Source organism: Myotis brandtii, unplaced genomic scaffold (assembly GCF_000412655.1).
Source record: "Myotis brandtii unplaced genomic scaffold, ASM41265v1 scaffold658, whole genome shotgun sequence".
In the NCBI taxonomy this organism is placed as follows: Eukaryota; Metazoa; Chordata; class Mammalia; order Chiroptera; family Vespertilionidae; genus Myotis; species Myotis brandtii.
Genome location: NW_005370558.1, coordinates 3,026,908 through 3,047,714, shown reverse-complemented (window position 1 = coordinate 3,047,714; position 20,807 = coordinate 3,026,908). Strand labels below are relative to the sequence as shown.

The 20,807-nt window shown below is 42.9% G+C and overlaps 1 protein-coding gene across 3 annotated transcripts in view; it reads right to left on the bottom strand.

The window, feature by feature from the left end:
- The window catches only part of PAPPA (pregnancy-associated plasma protein A, pappalysin 1), a 215,964-nt gene that overhangs the window by 118,535 nt on the left and 76,622 nt on the right, over positions 1-20,807 (bottom strand). For all 3 annotated transcript variants that reach the window (XM_014528925.1, XM_014528924.1, XM_014528926.1), the window contains exon 7: positions 17,512-18,010. In XM_014528925.1, the coding sequence (XP_014384411.1) occupies positions 17,512-18,010 (499 nt within the window). The remainder of the gene's footprint in view (positions 1-17,511; positions 18,011-20,807) is intronic.

Below are 20,807 nucleotides of genomic sequence, written 5' to 3'. Positions count from 1 at the left end.
TCCTCCTCCACCACTGTCAAAGGAAGATGTTATTCCTTTCTTTCATTTCCCTCAGCATCAATTATTTACTTATTAATAATAACAATGTGCCATGGGGGGAAACACACACACACAAAATGATAATGAAGAGAATTCCTATCAGATTCCAGAGTTGGGGGGGATTTCATAAACAAGAAGGCGATGTTAAAAAATCCCAAGTTCTCCTGCCCATCTGTTGTTTCAGCTGTTGTTAGGGTTGGAGCTGCTTGGATAAGGCCAGTGAGATAACAGGTGTAGGGGAAATGGACGGACAATGTCTCCTGACTCACAACACAACAACGATGAGCTGGAGTGTATGAGCATTAAAACCTGTGGTGAGGAACATAGCCTTCCTAAGAATGTTGAGCTTATCACCTGAAAGAGAACTTGTGTTAGCAGTGCTGGAGCAGACAGTAATATTGTGGGTAGACCAGAAGTCCCTGGGGATTCCATTAGTATTCTGTCAATGAAGACTAAGCAGGTGCAATGCGTAAAGATCCTGAGCTATTTTATGGGTGAGTGTATAAGTAACTGTTGCCTTGTAAACCTCTGGCATGCTAAATTGTCGATATAATTATATACTTCCTTTTTTTCTTTTACTTTAGTCAATATTTTATCCACCTCTACACTAGTGAATGTATACTTCTTCTGATGCTGCTTCTAAAACTGGAATAGTGTGCTGGGAGAAAGATGGCTTTTCCCAGGGAATACATGAAGGCACAACATAAAAATGACATACATTCTACAGTACCTTCATTAATTTTGCTCTAAAACAGCGGTTCTCACCTGTGGGTCGTGACCCCTTTGGAGGTCGAACAACCCTTTCACAGGGGTCACCTAAGACCATCCTGCATATCAGATATTTACATTACGATTCATAACAGTAGCAACATTACAGTTATGACGTAGCAACGAAAATAATTTTATGGTTGGGTCACAACATGAGGAACTGTATTTAAAGGGCCAGAAGGTTGAGAACCACTGCTCTAAAATATGGAGGCCCATTTTATATTAAGCAAATATAACCATGTTACGGTATACATTTTCTTTGTGCTACATCTCAGGCCACTGGGGGCACATGGTCACTCTCTGAAGCAAATGGGACCCTTCTGTGAAAATGGGACATGTGAGTGTGAAAAGCACTTCTCGACACTGTGTTGCATTTGGATGTGGGTGTCACAAATGATTTATGGCTGATAATATTTAAGACACTGCAATAACATTTGTTAATGTCTTCCTCCTCCCCTCTTCCTCCTCCTTCTCAATAAATACGACTCTCAGGCAGGCGAATGTGTGTCCATCCTCACTTCATCATCTACTCCTGTGTCACAGGCAGGAGTTTCTCTGCTCCGAGCCTACTTCACATTAGTCGCAGTGTTTTCTTACAGACTGACTATGAGAACACATATAAAGCACATATGTGCTCTGCCTATGATAAAGTTAACATATGTTAACCCATGACTGTTAATTGTCCACATTCTCATTCACTGGAGTTCCGCTGTATTTTCTTTACTAGACGGGATGGATGGAAAGGTAACTAACTACCTATAACCTTGGTTATTAGGTAAACCCATGAAGATGGGGCCATCATCTATCACATGTTTCATAGTTTGATGGATAGTCTGTCATGTCATTTGGCTAGAACACCCTCAGTGCCTGCCTGCAGCTTGCTTTCCCTTCAGGTGGTGATTTCAACATCTGAAAATTCTGGATCCCTGGTTTTCAAATTTTTCCCTGGGCCAAAATCTGTCTCCCAGTAACTTCCATCCACGGTCTTCCTCCTTACCCACTAGCATTACATGGCACACGTGACTGGTAGAGAAACCTGAATAACCCTCCTTCTTCCAACAGCACACGCATGGCTCATGTTTCACTATCTCACAGAAGCCTGGGGTTGTTTTCAGAGAGGAACATAGAAGCCTAGGCCACTCCCTTCATAAAAAGGTAGGGAGGGGGTATCAGGGTACAACTTATTAAAGAGATTATGTTCTCCCACTGAAGAAGTCTTGTGATAAAATGACATTTTCTCCAAGTTAAAGTCAAAATGATCTCTTCCCAGCCACACACCCTTCCCCACACAACCCATGGACATAGACAATAGGATGGTGAAAGCCTGGAGTGGGGGGAGGGGACGGAGCGGGGGAGAGCTAGAAGAAGTCAATGTGGGGGAAAAAGGGGACATGTAATACTTTCAACAATAAAGATTTTTTTTAAAAAGTCAAAATGAATGCTGGACAAGGTCTCTTTTCTCAGGGATCCAGGTAGAACAGAATTCTCTCAGGACCAGCTCATGGCTTCTGAAGGCTTTGCTGGAGGTTAGGATCTATTTCATAGTTGGTTGAAAAGTAGGACGCTTATTTCAAGTTGTTCCTTTCAGCTGCTCCTAAAACCATCTGGAAAGTCTTACACTGTCACTCGAACTCCTTTCCCTCCATGCCTCCCACACCCAGGCAGACCCCAGGCCTTGTCAATTCTTCCCACCCACAGCTTCTACTAGTATGTCATCCCCTCTGCATCCCAGCCGCCTCCAACATGTCAACCTTGATGGCTGCAGCAGCTGCTGGCTTGCCCTCCTGCCTCTATGGCTCCCTTTTCTGGTCTTGCCAACACCATGAGAATATCTTGATCCAAAGCCACCCTCCAACCCCAAATCTTCTCATTTGGTGATGGGATCAGCAAGCCGGAAACTCCCTGCCAGTACTATGTTTGGAGCTAAAATTTTACCACTTCACCTGAAACATGATTATTATTATCATTTCTGATTTCTTTCACAGGATTCGGAGTGCCATTTTAAATTTACTGCATGAACATGCCACACTTTATTTGGCCATTCGTCTCTTGATAGATACCTAGGTTGTTTCTATTATTGCTATCATTATCATTTAATCATTTGGGTTGTGACTCTTATTGTTTTGTTTATGCTGCTTTATAGAGTAGAATTTTAAATCATTTCCTTCATGATTTGTGCTTTTCATGTCTTGTTGAATTAATGTTTCTTCACTGGAAGTTCGTAAAATAGTCTCCTCTATTTCCTTTGAATAGTTTTAAGGTATTTATTTTCACATGTATGGCTTCAATAATGTGCAATGTAGTTTTTAAAATGATGTAAGTTAGGACTATTCTCCCCCCCGCCCCCCACCTTGCCCCCTTCAGATACGGATGAACCATTTGCCCAGCATTACGTCTGGAGTACTTAATTCTTTCACTACCGAGTTTTAACGCCTCCCTCGCCATATGTCACTCAGGATTTAGACAGGTTTGTTTATGGCTCATCTTGGTTCATTGGTCAATTTTTTTTTAAATTGTATCCATCACAGTCTATTTTAACTTCCATACTTTTACAGAAGTCGAATTCTTGATTTATACTACAGATCTATGCTAAGGAGACCTCTTTGCTCTTTCATGTGAATTTTAAGTTTCATTTTTAAACTGCCTGTAAAGATTATGATTCTAATTTCATTGACTTTATAGATGTATTTGAAGAGAAAAGAGATCTTTGTCCCACTGCATGCTCCCATTTATACACACACTTTATTTTTTTATTTATTTAGGTCATCATTTACGGTTCCAGTAAAGTTTAAAGCTTTCTTCATAAAACTTGTGATGATTTTTTTATTAGGAAATATATTCCTGACTCTAAGCATTTTATAGATGTCAGTGCTGTTGTAAATGGTAGCTTGAATCTGTCTACATATCTAGCTATCTGCACACATACATGCATGTACAGATATATATTTGTACTATCATATTTTGGGGCTGATAAAAGTAATTGAGTTTTATAAATGGATATTCTACTTAGAAGTCCTCATAGACTGTTTTATTAGGTCTAAGAATTTGTTGATTTTTATTACTGTTACTATGTAGTCTGTTACAGAGGAGAAAAATGATAGTTTCTTTTCAATTCTCAGATTTTTTGTTTATATTTCTTGTCCACCCAGTTGCCAAGACTCATGGCACTGCATCAATAAAATGTGAGGTGCGGGGCGCTTACCTGCCTAGTTCCCAGTTCCGTTTTATTTCTTGCCCCTGGCAACATGTTTTTCTGATCTCACCTATGCATTTGAAAGAATGCTAGTTACATCAGTTATGGTTGATCTAGAACTTCCCAATAGATGTTAGTATTGGAAATATTTGTAGGTTAGTCCACCAAATTGTACATACTATGTTTAATATAAACCTGACAGGTAGAAATCATTTGCATGGTGTTCAGGGTAGTTCAGTAATCTGCCCAAGGTCATGGAGATATTAGCTATAAAACAGAATATAAACCATGCGTTTTCACGCTAGAACCCTTGACCTTTCCATGACACTGAGCTGACTCCTCGGATAAGCACACAGAATGCAAAAACTCTGTGAGGAGAAGGCAAGTGCCCCTTCATAGCCCTAAAGTCTTTTAGGAAGCTGCTACTCCAACTAAATTGTATTTTATTTCTTATGTAGCATTTTAGAGAAAAACAGCTTCAGTTCTAACATATCTTTAGGATGACCTTTTTCCTCAGTTGAGAAGTGACAGTGCATTATCACACTTGCTTTATTATTATTTTTCTAACCATCAAGATCACCCATGCCTGTGTAAACTACTTAGAGCACGATGTGAAAAAACAAAATAAAGCAAAATGGTCACAAATTCCATCGCCTTGTGGCTATTACCAAGAACATTCTGGCCACCCATCCATTCATGTATAATTTTATGTATAAACATGCTCACATGCAATTTTCCATGAATATAAGATCACAAACCTATTCCTATAACCTCATTTTTAGAGTACGTGAAAAAAGAGTACATGTAGAATCATCAAATCCAGCTAGTTTGCTCTATGCTACCTAATTATATTGATGGCTTTGACCACTTTTTCAAATCCTGGATAAATCTATGTATCTCATTTCATTCGTTCATCCATTCATTCACCCAAATAGCATTCACCGAGTCATCCCAGCTTCTCTTGGGTTTCTGGGACTCGGTGAGCCACAAAATATGGTCCTGCCTTTCGGATGCTCATAGGCTTGTGGGGAAGAAAACGCTTGGCAATGGATGGCTTTGGCACAGTCGACAAGGGTAGGGGCTGAGGAGGAGACTCTGAGAAATGGCCTGACTGGAGAAAGCTAAGGAGAAGCCAGGTCATTAGAAGGAGAAGGGAATGGGCTTGCATGGCAAGGACATCATCGTGTTTGTTTCCCGGAAGACCATTTTGGTAGCAGCAGAGATACCTGGTTTAGGGGGAAAGGTGGAAAGGGAGACCAAATTTACCTCGTGGGCTGGAAGATGCAGGGTTGAACTGAGTGCCTACCGCGTTTTGGCACTAGGCTAGATGTTTTCATATTCTATTTCATTTACAGAGATCTAAAACTTACAACAAAATTGCCTTCCCTGCTGAGGGACTCTGGAGCCCTGTCGTTTTCTCAAAGGGATTTAATTCTTACCATTCATACATTAAGGTTAACTACACCCCGGTTTTCCTGCATGTGATAATGATATCCTCAATTCCAACTTCATCTGTGGATCACCCTGAATTCTTTTATTTTTTTTCTCTCTCTATTCACGTGGTGCTTTAACATTTTTTTCTTTATTCAACCTGAATTCTTAAGAGAACACTTTACTTCTGTTTCAGACTGAGAGGTACTCTGGTCTCAATTTTCATTGAGGGAGGGTGGCTGTGAAGCACTTGGATACAGAGTATCATACGCCTTTGGGGAGGAATTTCTGGCATTGCTATGGATGCCACCTGGACCACGTGTCAAGGAAAATGTTTATAGTTCTCCCATTAAATTGGGTTGTGATTTGGGATGAATCAGTTCTTCTCTCTGGACCTCGCTTTCCTTGTGTCATTAAAATTTTTATTTATTTATTTATTTATTTATTAAGGTATTAAAATATTTTTTATACACAGGGTGTCCCCACAAAATGTTGGCTGTCATTAATTTCAATGGGTTAAATCTGCAAAGAAAGAAACATCATTTAAGCTATCAGCTGTTCAAGTGGGTATACATTTTGGGGGGACACCCTATGTATATATGGAGTTTCGGGTAAGAGTCATCCCAAAGATGAAGAAGATACCATCGTTGGTCTCAAACAGTTCAAAGGCAAACAGGAGGATAAGTCAAATGCAGCATGGTTGTAAAACAGGGTAGAGTTTGAAGAACTCCAAAAGAGAGGAAGACCAAAGAGAGGTTAGAAGGATGAGAAAGGCTTAGGGAGAGTTCTGACACCTGGGTTAGGTTGATTCCTGTCGAAACAGGTGTCCTTAGCACCCCATACTTCATTATAAAACTCAGCATACTTAGTTGCAATTATAGGGTGTCCCAAAATTCACGCAAGATTTGAATTTTGCGTGAGCATTAACAACAACAAAAAATAAAAGCCTAATTTTACTTGGTTCATTTAATCAGATTCTAATATCTGTTGTCCTTTGATTTCAATCCCTTTTTGATAAGCAGCATTACCAAGTACCAATTATGGCCCCGGAGCAGGGACAATGAAGATCAATGAAGATCACGGCTTTGCGTATGTGCCAGCAAAGCCGTGGAGGCCATTTACCCGATGTGCTATTCCATACATAACCCTATACTGTATACCTTATGAATCAATAAAATATTTACAATTTTTAATTATAAACCTGTGTTTTCTATCAAAATTACTTCTTGCGTGAATTTTGGGACACCCTAAGATGCTGAATGTCTGATCTCTGATGTATGTTAAGTGCTTCAAGGACAGAGAACATGTCTGACTTTCTTTGCTATATATCTGTGCCTAGCACAGTGCCTGACAGACATAGAATAGGCTTCCAACAATATCTGTTGAACGGATTAAAGTTTGAGACAGTGCACATGGGAAAATGTCCGAAGACATAAATTGCATGTATGGCATTCTGAGCAGTAGGAACAGCTCAAAACAGGACACAGGTAAACCTTTTTAGATAAAGCAAGTCCCATTAGACTGAACATCAGGAGGATCCAAAAGAAGTGCTAAAGTCTTCCTAGATGGTCAGGTTAGAGTGTGCATAGATGGCAGAAGGCTCTGAGGTAAGATGCTGAGTCCCCGAGTGATGGAGAGCCACACCAGACACAATGCCTTCCTAAGGCCCCCACCCCACCTCCAGTTGTAGAAATCACAATTACATGTGCTACAGTGGCTGAGATACTGAACCAGCACCCACGTCTTCAGACAGGCTGGGCTCCCTCCACTCCCAGAGATCCCTCCTTCCAGGTCCCCATCCAGCAGACAGCAGCGCTTTCCACCACACATGCTCCTTTAGTAAAGCAAAGCTGTGATGCTGAGGTATCGTTGCCATGAAAGAATCTTGGGGAAAATGGACTATGGTCTTGCAATACCCAACTGCTTATTCCTTCTGGTGACCACTATGAGCTCCAACTCATGGTCTGGATTAAACGGATGAAGAATGGGATGACAGGGATCTGAGACTCCCCTGGGCATTTGGATCCCTCCCAATGGGAGTGGGGTCCGGCCCTCTTCACACAGGTAACACAAAACTCTTTCTTTGCACACGGGCAATGCTGCCCTCCTTCTGTGCAAGGCTCAGGCAGGAGCAAATGTATACATGCGACTGATTAATTCCAGCAGCCTTTGACGGAGTTGTCCAAAGATTTGCCCTGGTACCAATTTAAAACACAGTAGCAAATTTAATGAAACTAACAGTTTGCAGCCAAGGCCTTTGTTATTTTGTTTTAATCATCTTTTACCACCAATTGAAATGATTTTCTACTTTCTTGGTGCAATGAAATAAAATACCAGGGAAAGAATGGAGGGACAATGTGGAAATTATAAAAAAAAAAAATCCAGAGCTTCAAATCCGGGGATAAGGTAACAGCAGTCCTGAGACTTAACTGGCTGTGGAGTCCGGCAGAGATTGGAAGGAAAGACATTTCCCAGTTTGGGGGAAACGCCACACCTGGAGAGCATTAAGGGAAGGAGAGCGGAAAAGATCTACAAGGGACTCTTGTTTTTCCTGAATGCAACCAAAGGCGATGTGTGACAGCTTCCCCAAACACCCCTGCTGGTGATGGACAGGTCTCTTGACTACAGAGCAGGGGCTTGTGACTAGCTGACCGGTCGCCAAGGCCTCTGGGAGCCCAAACGCTGTATCCCATTGGAGGTAAACAAGGCATGCGGCGCAGTGTGAAAATCGAGGCCAATTGGGGGCCAGCAAGTCCGGTGCTGGGACCCAGTGACAGCTGGTGATTGAGCGGCACTAACTGAACACAGTTGTTGAGACCAGGGGCCAGTGGGGAAAGCAATCTCCTTTCTCCTCCCTGTGGCCTCTCTGGGTGGCCAGCAATTTTATTACTGGCAAAGGGCGAGCCCAACAGCGTTTTCAAATTTGGCACCACATCTAAAACCATTTGGGGGCTGGGCTTCTCTTTCTTCTCTCTCCCCTCTCCCCCCCACCAGCCCCAGGAATGAATGCTTTGGGTTCGGTGAAAGCCGGAGTGCAGTTAGCAAACTCCATTTCCCCTCAAATTTGAAACCCATGTGCACTTGGGGAAAATGTAATCCTTATGTTTCTGATTCATTTACACTTAACTCATCAAAACGCTATTTTGTAAGAGCTATTTGATGTCTGCGAGGTCTTCTGAGCTCTTTTGTAAGCTTTGCTTCTTAGAAGCAGGAAGTCACGTTTCTGACGGGAGGGAGAACTTGAACCTAAAAGGTTGAGTTTGTTTTGAAATGAGGGCTCTCGGAGGGTCACGTGGACCCTGAGCTTGGCCAAATGTGTGCTCTCATTTCCTATACCAGCCCCCTCCCCAGCACCAGCTGCCATGACGTTACTGATGTCAGCTCTCTGCGATTGTACTCGGAGCTTCCAACAGAGACTTCACAATCAGAGAGAGCCGAACTCAAACCTGAGTCCCAAGGCCTGGCCACGCTCCAGCACTTGGTTCTGTGGGGGAAGGAGCACTTGGATGGGGAGTCAGGAACCCCAGGTTCAATGACCTATTCTGCCATTAAAGGGCTGTGTGGCTCTGAGGAAGTGGCCTCCCCTCTCTGGGCTTCAATGCTCCTTCCAGGTTTGAGTTTTTCCGTTTAATTCCTAGAAAGTAGGAGGTTGGAGCACCTCATAATGGAGCTTCTGGAGATGGAGTTTGTATTAAAGGAGCTGAGCTCAACAAGAAAACATGAACATGAAGAAACAGAGCTCAATGGCTTCAGATATCACTCATCCCAAGTTTCTCATCATGGGATGGATACTGAACATGGAGAAAGGGAATAAATTGCTACAAGTCATAGAAAATTAAAGTCAAAGTCCAGCTTTCCTGGTATTTTTTGACGAACATCCTTGGTGGAAATTTCCAAACCTTTTAGTTTATAGGATATTGAAACTGGGGCAAAGAAAACCCTCCTTCCCACCTTGAAAACAAGGCTGTGAAAGCGGCATTAGCATGGAAGGGGGACTGGCATTCTGCATGAGGCGCAGTGAGGTGGTGTCTGGCTTGTATTAAAGCCCATGAGTGAATGATTAATCCTGGGTAGAAAACAAAGCCTGTACCTTGTAACGTTATAGGTATTAGTGCCATGGAAGATTAACCCCGCGATGCCCCGGGGGACCTTTGCAGAACACTGGACTATACTTTGAGCATCAGTGGATAAAGAAAACAAGTGGTCTCACAGGTCCTGTCTGCCCCCAAACCCCAATACACACACACCTTTGCACACACGCATTCATGTGCGCACACACCTCAAGCTTACCTTGACTGCTCCCACAGCTCCATGGAGGGAGGGAATGTTATGGTTTCAAGGGAAGTGTGATTGCGTGCCAGCCACTGACTCACGGGCTGCCGATGGCAAGGCACTTCTGCACTCATCTTCTTCCTCTCATCCCAACCCAAACGTGCCTCTACCTTCACATTCTCAGTTTCAGGGATGCCAGTGACACAGGCATCTTCCACGCCCACTCACCTGCCCCTTCCCTCTGCTCAGGCATCAAGTATTTCCAACCCATTAGTCTGGCTCAGCCCCACTCCCTTCCCTCCATGCTCTCACTTTTACTACCCTTCACCAGCACCATCATCTCTTATCTCAGTTTTGGCAGCATTGTTTCACTTCTTTTTTGTCCTTTTTAATGTGTGTGTGTGTGTGTGTGTGTGTGTGTGTGTGTGTGTGTGAGAGAGAGAGAGAGAGAGAGAGAGAGATGGAGAGATAGAAACATCGACAAGATGAGAGAGAAACATCATCCAACGGCTGCCTCCTGCACACCCTCACTGGGGACTGAGCCAGCAACCCAGGCAGTGCCCTGACTGGGAATCCAACCGGTGAGTTCTTGGTTCCTGGGTTGACACTCAACTGCTGAGCTACACCGGCCCGGCTCTCTTTTGTTCTTTTGATTTTCTGGTAACTAAACCATCTTAGAAGTTAAAGAAAAGCTTCAAATATACCAGGTATCATCTGTATCATCATGGATTTCTGCTAGCTATTGATCTGCCACAGAGTTTACTTATTCATTCATTCAGGCATGCATGCATTTATTTACCTCCATTTATTGGCCACCTACTTGATGCCTGGCCTTGCCGGAGAAGCTGAGGATAAGGTGGCAGATACTACCTAGTCACCACCTCTAATCAAAATGCCACTCAACCAGAAAAATGCAGCAATACGTTTGGAACTGTCACAAAGGGAGAGCTTGATAAGCCCTGAGAGAGAGAGAGAGCATGTCAGGGAGGAGCTCCGAGCTACCCGGTGTGCCTGGGAGGCTGTCTGTACAGGGGCCAGTCTCTGAGCGCAGTCCAGACTTGTTGCCAGTGTGACATGGCACCTGCTGCCTCCACCCTTGCAGAATTAGACTCCCTCAGTGGTCTGAATGGAATGTCAGCCCTGGCAATGTCCCTTAGGGTCAGCTACCTGTGCCTTCCTGTTCCTGAAGGGGCCTTGGGCCCACCGAGGAGAGTCACAGGTCAGGGACACAGCAACATTTCAGAGCAGGCCTGGAATTCAGGTCTCCTGATCCAGGGCCAGCATTTTGGTGGGTTTCCTCCTTTTTTTCCCCCTTTGGTTCAGCTGCAGCGATTAAAGTGCGATTTATCTTTTATTCCTTCTAACCCAACACCGAACCATAGCAACCCGGTTAGAGTTTCACAGGAAACAGTCTCACCTGTGTGTCTGTGCGTGTCTGTGTGTTTACCTTTCACACATACTCTCCAGCCTGGCCATGGCCAGGAATAAGCCACATGAAAACCAAACAACAGAAAGAATCATAAACATTTAAAACTGCAGAGTTCCCCAGACAGCATCACGTCCCCGCAAGCCTGTGATCTCATTACAGTTGTTCAGGGCACCCCTTGTGAGACTGTATGGAAAGGCATCAGCACCCACTTTTCTCAGGGGAAGGATTTGAGGCTCACACTGTGGAGGCACCCAGTCAGGGTCCCACTGCAAGGCAGTCGTGTGCTGGCCTGGGAACCAGATTCCTGATTCAGAACTCAGCATCTCTGAAGTAAATGCCTGAGGTTTCTGTTTCAACAGACACAACATGAACTCATGGAGCCCTGTCCTCAAGATTCTCATCATCTCTGAGCACAGACTGAATGGATTTTGTCCGCTCGTCTTGCCAATGCCCAGTGTGAGATAAATTCCTCCATTCTTCCCACATCTGTAATTACTCTGACGGCTGTTATTTTCCTTCTCTTTCCTATTCATTTGTTTGTTTTCTTAAAAATCAGGAATTGGAGCTACACAACCAAGTCCAGTCCAACCTACTTATCCCCGGACAAACAGCAAAAGAACAAAGAAGTAGGTGACACCAGGACACACTGCAACCTGATTTCACGAACTCATTGTTATTTATCCAAAGAAACTCTTGGAAAACCCTCGAATCAAATACTACAGTAAAAGCTATTCCTCCATTTCAGGAAATAACCTCATTCCAAATGCTCAAACCAGAAACGGAGTCACTGGACAGCTCCATCTTAAAACCTTTGCATCCAATACATCACCAAGCTCTGTGGATTCCACCTCTGACATGTCTCCAATTCATCCACTTCTCTATGCAAATGATCATAACCTCTGGTTTGGACTTTAGCAATAACCCCCAATTTCCACTCTTCCTCAATCCTTTCTTCAAAGAGCACCTGGAGCAATTTTATAAAAACACAAATCTGATAGGCTTAGACCTCTATTTCCTAATGAATAATAAATATAAATCCAAACTATATAATAAGGGCCATCCCCCCTTCCTTTAAGGGGAGAGTATACTCTTTATAACCTGTTTTAATAACAATCTTTAGTTTGTAATAATATTTTTTACTTGGGATATTTTTCAGTTCAGCTTCCCTATCCAATTGTAAGATTCAGAATTACAGTACCAGCAATAAGATTGACACGTTGTAATGACTTGTTACAGAAAGGAAGGAAGGAAGGAAGGAAGGAAGGAATGAGGAAAAGAGAAAGAGAGAAAGAAAGAGAGGAAGAAAGAGAGAAAGAAAGAGAGGAAGGGAGAAAGAATTTATCAACAGAGCCTCAGGTCTATCATTTCTCTTCTGTGTCTTATTCAACATCTGTAATGGCCCACTTGCTATAAAGTTCGGCAGTGCATCAGACTGATACAGAGACATTTTTAGGATAAATGATTTCAGTGGTGCTAGCATCAAATGGATGCTTCACACTTTCAAAATCGTGAAGGTACTTGGAGACAGTCAGCACTTCTATGGCTGCTGCTGAATCTGGAGATCTGTTGATTTTGCAAAACCCGAATGTTCTCAGAACCCGTATTTCATCCTGAGAGGTACTTGGCCTCAGACTGAGGAGAGGGAGTTACAGGTGGATGATGCCCAGCTTCCAGAAATAGAGTAAGATTGTGCTGACTCTACACTCTGCCAGCCTGGGCTAGGAGCAGAGGTATCCGGGCTTGGAGAAACAGCTCTCACTACTGATGCTGCGCCTCTGTCCTGGGGTGGGGGGGCATTAAAATCCTAATTTAACAGATGGCAAAACCAAGGTATAAAGAGATGAACAACCAAACATAAATGAAAGATATTCTTAGCAAGTTACATAAGAGGAGATGTTAAAATAATTGAAAGATGCTTACTCAAGATGTTCATCACAAGAACATCAATGAGAACATCAAATGCCCAAAGACAAAGCACTTTCATTTTGTCAAATCGTAGTGACAATGCAGAACATAAGGTCCCACTACCAACTGCTGTTGGAATATGAGCTCGGTCACTCTCTCAGAAAGCCATCGGTTGTATCCACTGAAATGAAAAAGGTCATGGTTTATAACCCAGCAGTTCCACTTCTCAGCATCAGCCTGGAAAAATGCTCACATATGCCCATGAGGAGGTTAATACAAGAGCTCTTGCTGCAGCATTTGATTGCAATAGAAAAATGTGTGAAATACTCATTGCCTAGCATTAGGAGTACAGTTATTCCTAATAGGGAATACTATACAGCAGTTAAAAAGGAGTAGATTTAAGAACCAAAGTGATCAATAGTCCAGATTATTACATTTCCCTTCCTCAAAAACTCTACATTTGTTCTGAAATTGAACAACCACGTTTGCTATGAAATATAGTATGTTGTTCCATTCATTTATTTGTTCTTTCATTCATTTACCAATGTTTGCTGAGCATCCACTTGGTTTAAATCATGGAATTGTGGCAAGTCTCTTCAAGGATCAACTCTTACTCATCCATCAGTTCTTAGCTTATATAGCACTTCTTCCAAGAAACCTTTTTTAACTACCTCAAACTGGGTTAGATACCCTTCCTATGTTTTCCTTGTACTCCTCACACTATAGCATCTTTCATGCTGCAGTATAATCACTGGATTCCTTACCTATTTCCCCCTTTCAACTGTGTGCTCATGAGGCCAGAGATCAGGACTCTATTCCTAGTTCCATGGTGATAGACACCCGTAACTATTTGCTGAATCAATTGATGGTGAATGGATGGGCAGATGAATAGATAAATGATAGTGAGCTGCTATTCACTATTCCTGCTTTGCCTTACACCTGACTTACCCTAAGCCAAAAAAAAAAAAGGGCTTAGTTTTGTCAAGTTTTTACTTCTTAGAGAAATCTGAAGATTTCATACAGACCCAAGCAGCATGGTGCCCGGTGCAGAAGCAAGTCAAAGCAAGTCAAGATGACAGTCAAGTTGAGAAACAGAAGCCTCCCTTCTTTGTTCCCAGCCACACACATGAAGAACTGGCTGTGTAACTTGTGTTGCTGGGCTCCAAGACTGGGTCACAGGAATGGACTGTGGGCTAAAGGCCTGCGAGTTGTAAGCATGTCTTCTACTTGCTGAACATTGAACTTCAGCCAGCTTGGATGCGTGTCTGAGCTCTAGAGGTCTGCCTCTGCGTTATTACAGCAGGAGGCGTTGTGGTTGAGAAAGGGGAATTTGGAATGAGACCAGCTCTGCCATTGCCAGCTGTGGTAGGCTGGATGAGTACATTTTCTGAACTCTAGATTTTTCTCTGAGCTTCACCTGCCTCATAAATATTTGTAAGGCACTTAAACGGTGAGTATTCAGTAAGTAGTCATTATTATTATTCGCATGATTATTGTCCACACACCACACATTTCACTAGGGCATTGGAACCAGTCAGGTCCACTCCAGGTACTGATCTTATAGACAATCTCTGCCGAATCCCTTTTACTTAAAAAAAAATAAAAAAAAAATAAATAAATAAAAATAAAAAAGAGGGTAAATGAGTCACCTGTCACCTAAGAACAACATCTATCCACACAGAATTGCATAATGTGTTTTCCCCCAATTTTACACACAGGGAAATTGAAGCCTAAATAAATGACGCAATGTGTCTTAATGTCAGATGGCAAATTAGTAGCAGAGTTGGCGCTGGTCCTCTTTTCCTCTGCTAGTGTCACTTCTCATTCAATGAAGGGGTTTCCACTTAAGGGAGATGTTCTGCATTTCTTCCTCATCCTGGCCAAAAGTAATCAGTCTACTGGAAGCATCCATGGGTAAGCCCAGAAGCCCTTCCCTCCATCAATGTCATACCTTGGGAAACTATCTCCAGGATAGATAACAGAAAGAATAAATATTTTTGCTGAGAGAAAAAAATGAAGACAAAGGTCAAAGGGGATCATGTAATGGGTTGAGTCGGGGAAGGAAAATAAAAGGCATTTTTTCCTCTCTCTCCTCTTTTTCTCCAAAACAGTCTTTATATAGAACTTGTCCATGAGCCAATTTATTTGATATGGAAAAAATGTGAAAGCAGCCAAATACACACACATGCAGAGACACACAGAGGTATTTGTGTTGGAGTTCAGAACTTGCATTACTAAGAGATAACGGAGTTGAAATGGTAGGTTGACTTGGAATGATGTTTTACTTTGTTCAGAGTCTCAGAGAACATTCACGTCAGGAAGCCCAGCCCAGCCCAGTTCTCCAGTAAATTCCTTGGGACTCAAGAAAGCAAAGAGAAAGGCCAGCGAACACCTCGGGGTAGCCCTTGTTCTTGTCACACATTAGGGACGAGAGAAGTATTTGTTGAGTGAATGAAAGAACAAATGGCGCACAAGAACGTGGGCCTGGATAGTGAGAAATTAAAAAATTTCTCAAGTTTTCATGCTGTGCAACCGAGTCTGAACACGAATAATCTAGTGCAAGCTCCTCCTTGTAGAGGAGGCCTCTGAAGACCAGAAGGAGTAAGTGACTAGACTAAGATCACAGAGCGGGTTAGTGACTTCGCTGAAAGTAGATAGAACTCAGGTGCTTTCACTTCTTCAGTCTAACTTCCACCATTCCACACTTAGCATCCGTGTCAGCTCTCCCTTGCTCACAATTTGAGGCAAAAAAATGAAAGCTGTATTTAAACTGAGGTTTTAAGACATCTATTATTTATTACCCCCATTGTTTTGTAAAGAAATTTTAAATGGATGCATATTTATGGAGCTTTTACTACTCTAGACAAGTGAGGAGATGGCAGAGACGGGGTTATGGAATCTTTTCAAGGCAGGATGATTCTTTACATTTTAAGTCCATTCCCAAACACAAACCAAGCGCTCCCTCTGAGTTCTTAAACAGATGGTCTTCATCTCTGAGTCAATGAATGGGCAAGGGTTTGCTTGTGATGTGCACGTTAATTGCTGGCATGTAAAAGGAAGTGCTGGTAAAGAGTTTGAAAGTGGTTCTGACTCTTAAAAAGATTAAAAGTTTCCTCCAGAACTTGGTTTCTATTAATGATTGGCTTCATAAATATTTTCAAGTAGACAGAGCACAGATTGTCTCTTATATCATCTTACAATCAAAGAAAGAGCCACAAAAGACCCATAGAAACCATGGACTTCAACATTTTCATCACACAGAGGAGGAAATTGAGGCTCAACGAAACTGACTGATTTATCTTTCGTCAGTGGGTGGACTGGCTGGAACCAAACACAAGGCGTCTGACTCCTGAGCTATTGTTCTTTCCAAGACTCAAAGTGTTCCCTACCAACATCCATCGCATGTCATAAACATTCAACAAATGTTTGCTGATTGACTTCATCGAGTCTTGGTACTCAAATTAGGTGGCCAAGGCTCCCTCATTGGTGAGGTTAAAGCAGAAGTTGGAATCACATCATTAACTGAACAATGGCTGAGTACTCTGGCTTGGGAGTCAAGGTGGAATGCCAATCCTGATCTCACCACTTCCTAACCGTGCGATTCTGGACACATGACTTCACGTCTCTAAGCTGCTGTTTTCTTCTTTGTAAAAGGAGCAGGATAATAGGGCTGTGGATGTAGAGAGGATGAAACAAGTAAAAGATGTAAACACCTTAGACCATTGTTTGGCACACAGGAAAAACACGAATGACTTCATTATAATGTGATCTCTTGTGTAAAATATAAATCCTGAGGATGTTTGAAGAAGGTGTACTAGAGAGGAAGCTTGAGATATATGCTATATTCAGGAGAAACACTAAGTTGTATAAAAGCACTGGCTATCCACAAGAATTATGGAGACCTAGATCTGCAAGGGCACGTATGAATTAAATGGGTTTGGACCAGTGCTCCACTTCAAAAAAAGAAAACAAATCAAGGACCATGACTAGTGATGTTTACCTTCCATCAAAATTCTCATACAAATACCCAGGAACATGGTCAATTCCCAGCCAACTTCACCTTCATCTCACACACTGAAGAAGCAACCAGAATGCATGAATATTCTTCAGTGTAACACAGAAAAGAAATCATCATCAAACTTCAATTATTCTACTTTCATTAGTAATAAATGACTTCCTCACTGCTAATCCCATCCAACTGTTGGGAAAACCAAGTTTCCGAAAGACTGGGATGCTTAGAGTCACACTTGGAGCTATCAGCAAAATCCAAGTCTCTTCGTTCCTTATCCTTGCTCTTCCCACCGTATCAGTTCTGCCTTGTTAAGACAATTCTATACACAATGCCACATTATAAAGCCCTAGAAGTGAGTCTGGCTGTGATGAACCTTCTTTTAATCCAGGCCTCTCCGACTCTCCTTTTTTCCTTCCACACCCCACCCACTTGGTCCTCTCCTTATCCAGAAAGTGCACTTACATGTCTGTGAATCTTCTATTGAGATGCAGGATGGAGGCCACGTCCACCTGGAGAGGAGGGTCCCGGACCACTTTGTACTGCAGGGGCTTACACGCTAGGCAGAGTGGGCTGTCTGCAATGGAGGTCAACATGGCAGCATCAATCTCCAGGTGCTCATCCAACGTGTAGATCTGAATGCCATATACCTCCTCGCCCACATCCCGGAGTTTGATGGTCAGTGGAACATCGCAGAATACGTTCTGAGGGCCCAGGGAGATGTTCTTCCCCGTGGTAGTCAACAGTTTGATGTCATTGACAGCCCCACTAGAGTCCCAGTCAGTGGAGACAAAGGTCACCCAGACCGTCAGAGACTCAGGAACCAAAGGATAGTGAAATTCCAGTTCAAGGTAGCAGCCTTGTGGCTCAGGGCAGGCTGGCGGGACCGTGTGTGGGTTGACAGCTGAATTTGGGCTCCAGGTGCGGACACTGGACTTACAGGGTTGTTCAACATCTGGATGGCCTATGGAGAAGAGATGAGGATATGAGTTTTTGACAGACCTTCAGTCTGATCCTTGGAGTTTCCTGCAGACCTCAGAAGAGGTTGGCCTGACTAGAACTCAGATGGAGGGAAAAAGAAAGGGAAGATTCTCAGTGTTTTGGTGAATCACCTGTCCGTCTCGCGTCCAGCTCATCCCCATGACTGCCAGAGATCTTACATGCATCACCAGACACTTGGTCAAGGCTATATTCAAATAAGTGTCTTACTATTTAATTAATGCCCAGAGTTTCCTTCCTAATCTGCCACATGTAGGCTTTGTGGCTAGGATGGAAAGAAGAAAGGGACACATATTTATCAAACACCTACTACATCCCATAAACTTGTTTAACTCATTTCAGAGGTGAGCAGATCTAGAGTGAAATGACCCTAGTCTCACAGCTTCAAGTGTAAAGGTCAGCACTGGAAGCAGGTGTTGGCTCTTCTGGAAGTTCATACTCATTGTTTTCACTACTGGATGCAGGGGGCACTAAAATAAACTAGGTTCCTCATGGTGTTGCCTTTGATGCAAGCTGCTTAGCATGACAGAAGTGTCAGAAACCTTCAGCAAAGAGGAGATGAGTGCAGATAGCTTCTGCCCCTTGGACTGAGGATTCTGGGAGGAAACTGTCTAGAACCATAAACGACAGAGTTGGAAGGCATCCCTGGAGCCATCTTATCTCTCCTCCTCCCCTTCTCTATATGAGGTCATCCCATACCACTGAGCTTCTCCATGCTCTGACCAGTCTGATTCAAAAAGGGGAGGGCTGGGTGAGGAGCTAGGAGAAGGAAGGAGGGATTCTTCTGCTCTTTCCTCTTGGAGACAATGCCTCATCCCCAGTGATCTCAGACTGCATCGACTTCTGAATTTTTCTCCACTGAGATCATTAGTCCTAGACCCTCACAGAGCTCTCCTTTGCTCAGCTGAGAATAGCAATCAGGGCTCAAAATGTAGTGATTGGCTCTAATTTGTTTAAGGGAGTGTAGCAAGAGATATAGATCAGTTAGTGAGGGTAGGATGGAGGACTTTAAGCTGTTCTGTCACATTTTCCTCCCTTTAGCATCAGTGGTTGGTGGAGGGTGGGGATGCTGTTACAGTGTAACAGGAATCACCGTGATATGAAAAACAGAAAGTCATCTGGGGTGGAGAAGCCATTCCAGTGAAGGCTGTACATGCCTTCCATCTCCTTATGTCTTGCCACCAAGTGAGAAGAGAGAAAACACCAGGTGAGAATGGAGAAGAGAAGAGAAAAAGAGCAGAAAGAGGGGAACAAGAATAATGCATAAAAAACTTTTTAAATATAACACATGAGAGCAAGGAGAGATGGACACAGCTCTAAGATTTCCTCCACTCTTCCTTGGCTAGGTTCATTCATCTGTTGCAGCAAATGTTGGCTAGAAGCAATCAGTCATTTACATCAAAGGCACCACCTACGCTGAAGCCTTTCTTGCCATCTCCCCTCCATCCCACTGAGTTCCTGATTCTCTTGACTTTGTGGGTTGTTGGCACACATATGTCACTTATTCATTCAAAAAGCTTTATTGAGGGTAGCATTTTAATATATATATGAAGCACATTCCATAGACATTAATTAATTCACCTGCTCATCACCAAAATCCGGAAGATTTTCTTGCCATCTCCCCTCCATCCCACTGAGTTCCTGATTCTCTTGACTTTGTGGGTTGTTGGCACACATATGTCACTTATTCATTCAAAAAGCTTTATTGAGGGTAGCATTTTAATATATATATATGAAGCACATTCCATAGACATTAATTAATTCACCTGCTCATCACCAAAATCCTGCAGGATCCTTATCATTTTTGTAGCTCTGTTTCACTCAATACAATACAGCCTTTGCTTAAAACAGGGCCTGGTCCAAAGATCGTGAACATAGTGAATACTTAGTACATATATGTTACAGAAAAAATCTTCTCTCTTGATAAAGTTAAGGAAGAAGTGAATGCCCATGGACTACAGGAGCCTGCTGCGGGAGGGTGAGTGCCAGGTGAACATTCCACTCACTCCATGGGCTTTCTCCTGGAATTGGCAAGGGATGGAGCAGTCTTTCTCCCTTCCGTAGAGAAAACCACTGTCGGTGGGGAGCCACAGGAGAGCAAAGATGACAAATCTGTTTGGCTCAGGCTTTCTCTCTGGTTTCTTGTTAATCAACAGAGGGGCCAAATGCTTTTCCAAAGGACAGAAAGGTGAGCCTGGTCATTTATTATGCCCATGTGTGTTAGAAATAGAAATCTTAGCAAGGTTTCTGCTTGTCTAGTTATCAGAGACAAACTTTTAGAAGTCAAAAAGAGCCTCAAGCATCCCTGAGTCCAACCCATCACCAAAGCAGCAATCCCTTTGATAACACCATGCTTCATGAATTGATCACCTTCTATGTGCCAGGAATGGTGCCAAGCACGTTACATGCCTCAGCTCTTTTCATCCTGGCAATAAGTGTATGATGCAGGTCTTATGAAACTCATTTTAAAAAAGAGGAAACTGAGACTCCGATGGTTAAGTAATTCCCTGATGAGGAGTAGACTATTCTGTGATAACTGTCAGTCTGGGCAACATGCCAAGCTTTGAAGCCATGAAAATTGGGTTAAAATATCAGCTATCCAGCTTCACATTGTGTCACCTACTGTAATACTACCTCAGAGGGTTTCTGTGAAACTCAAATGGGATCAAATATTTAATAGATGCATGAGGGCGCGCGCGCGCACACACACACACACACACACATATATATATGTGTATATATATGTGTGTGTGTGTGTGTGT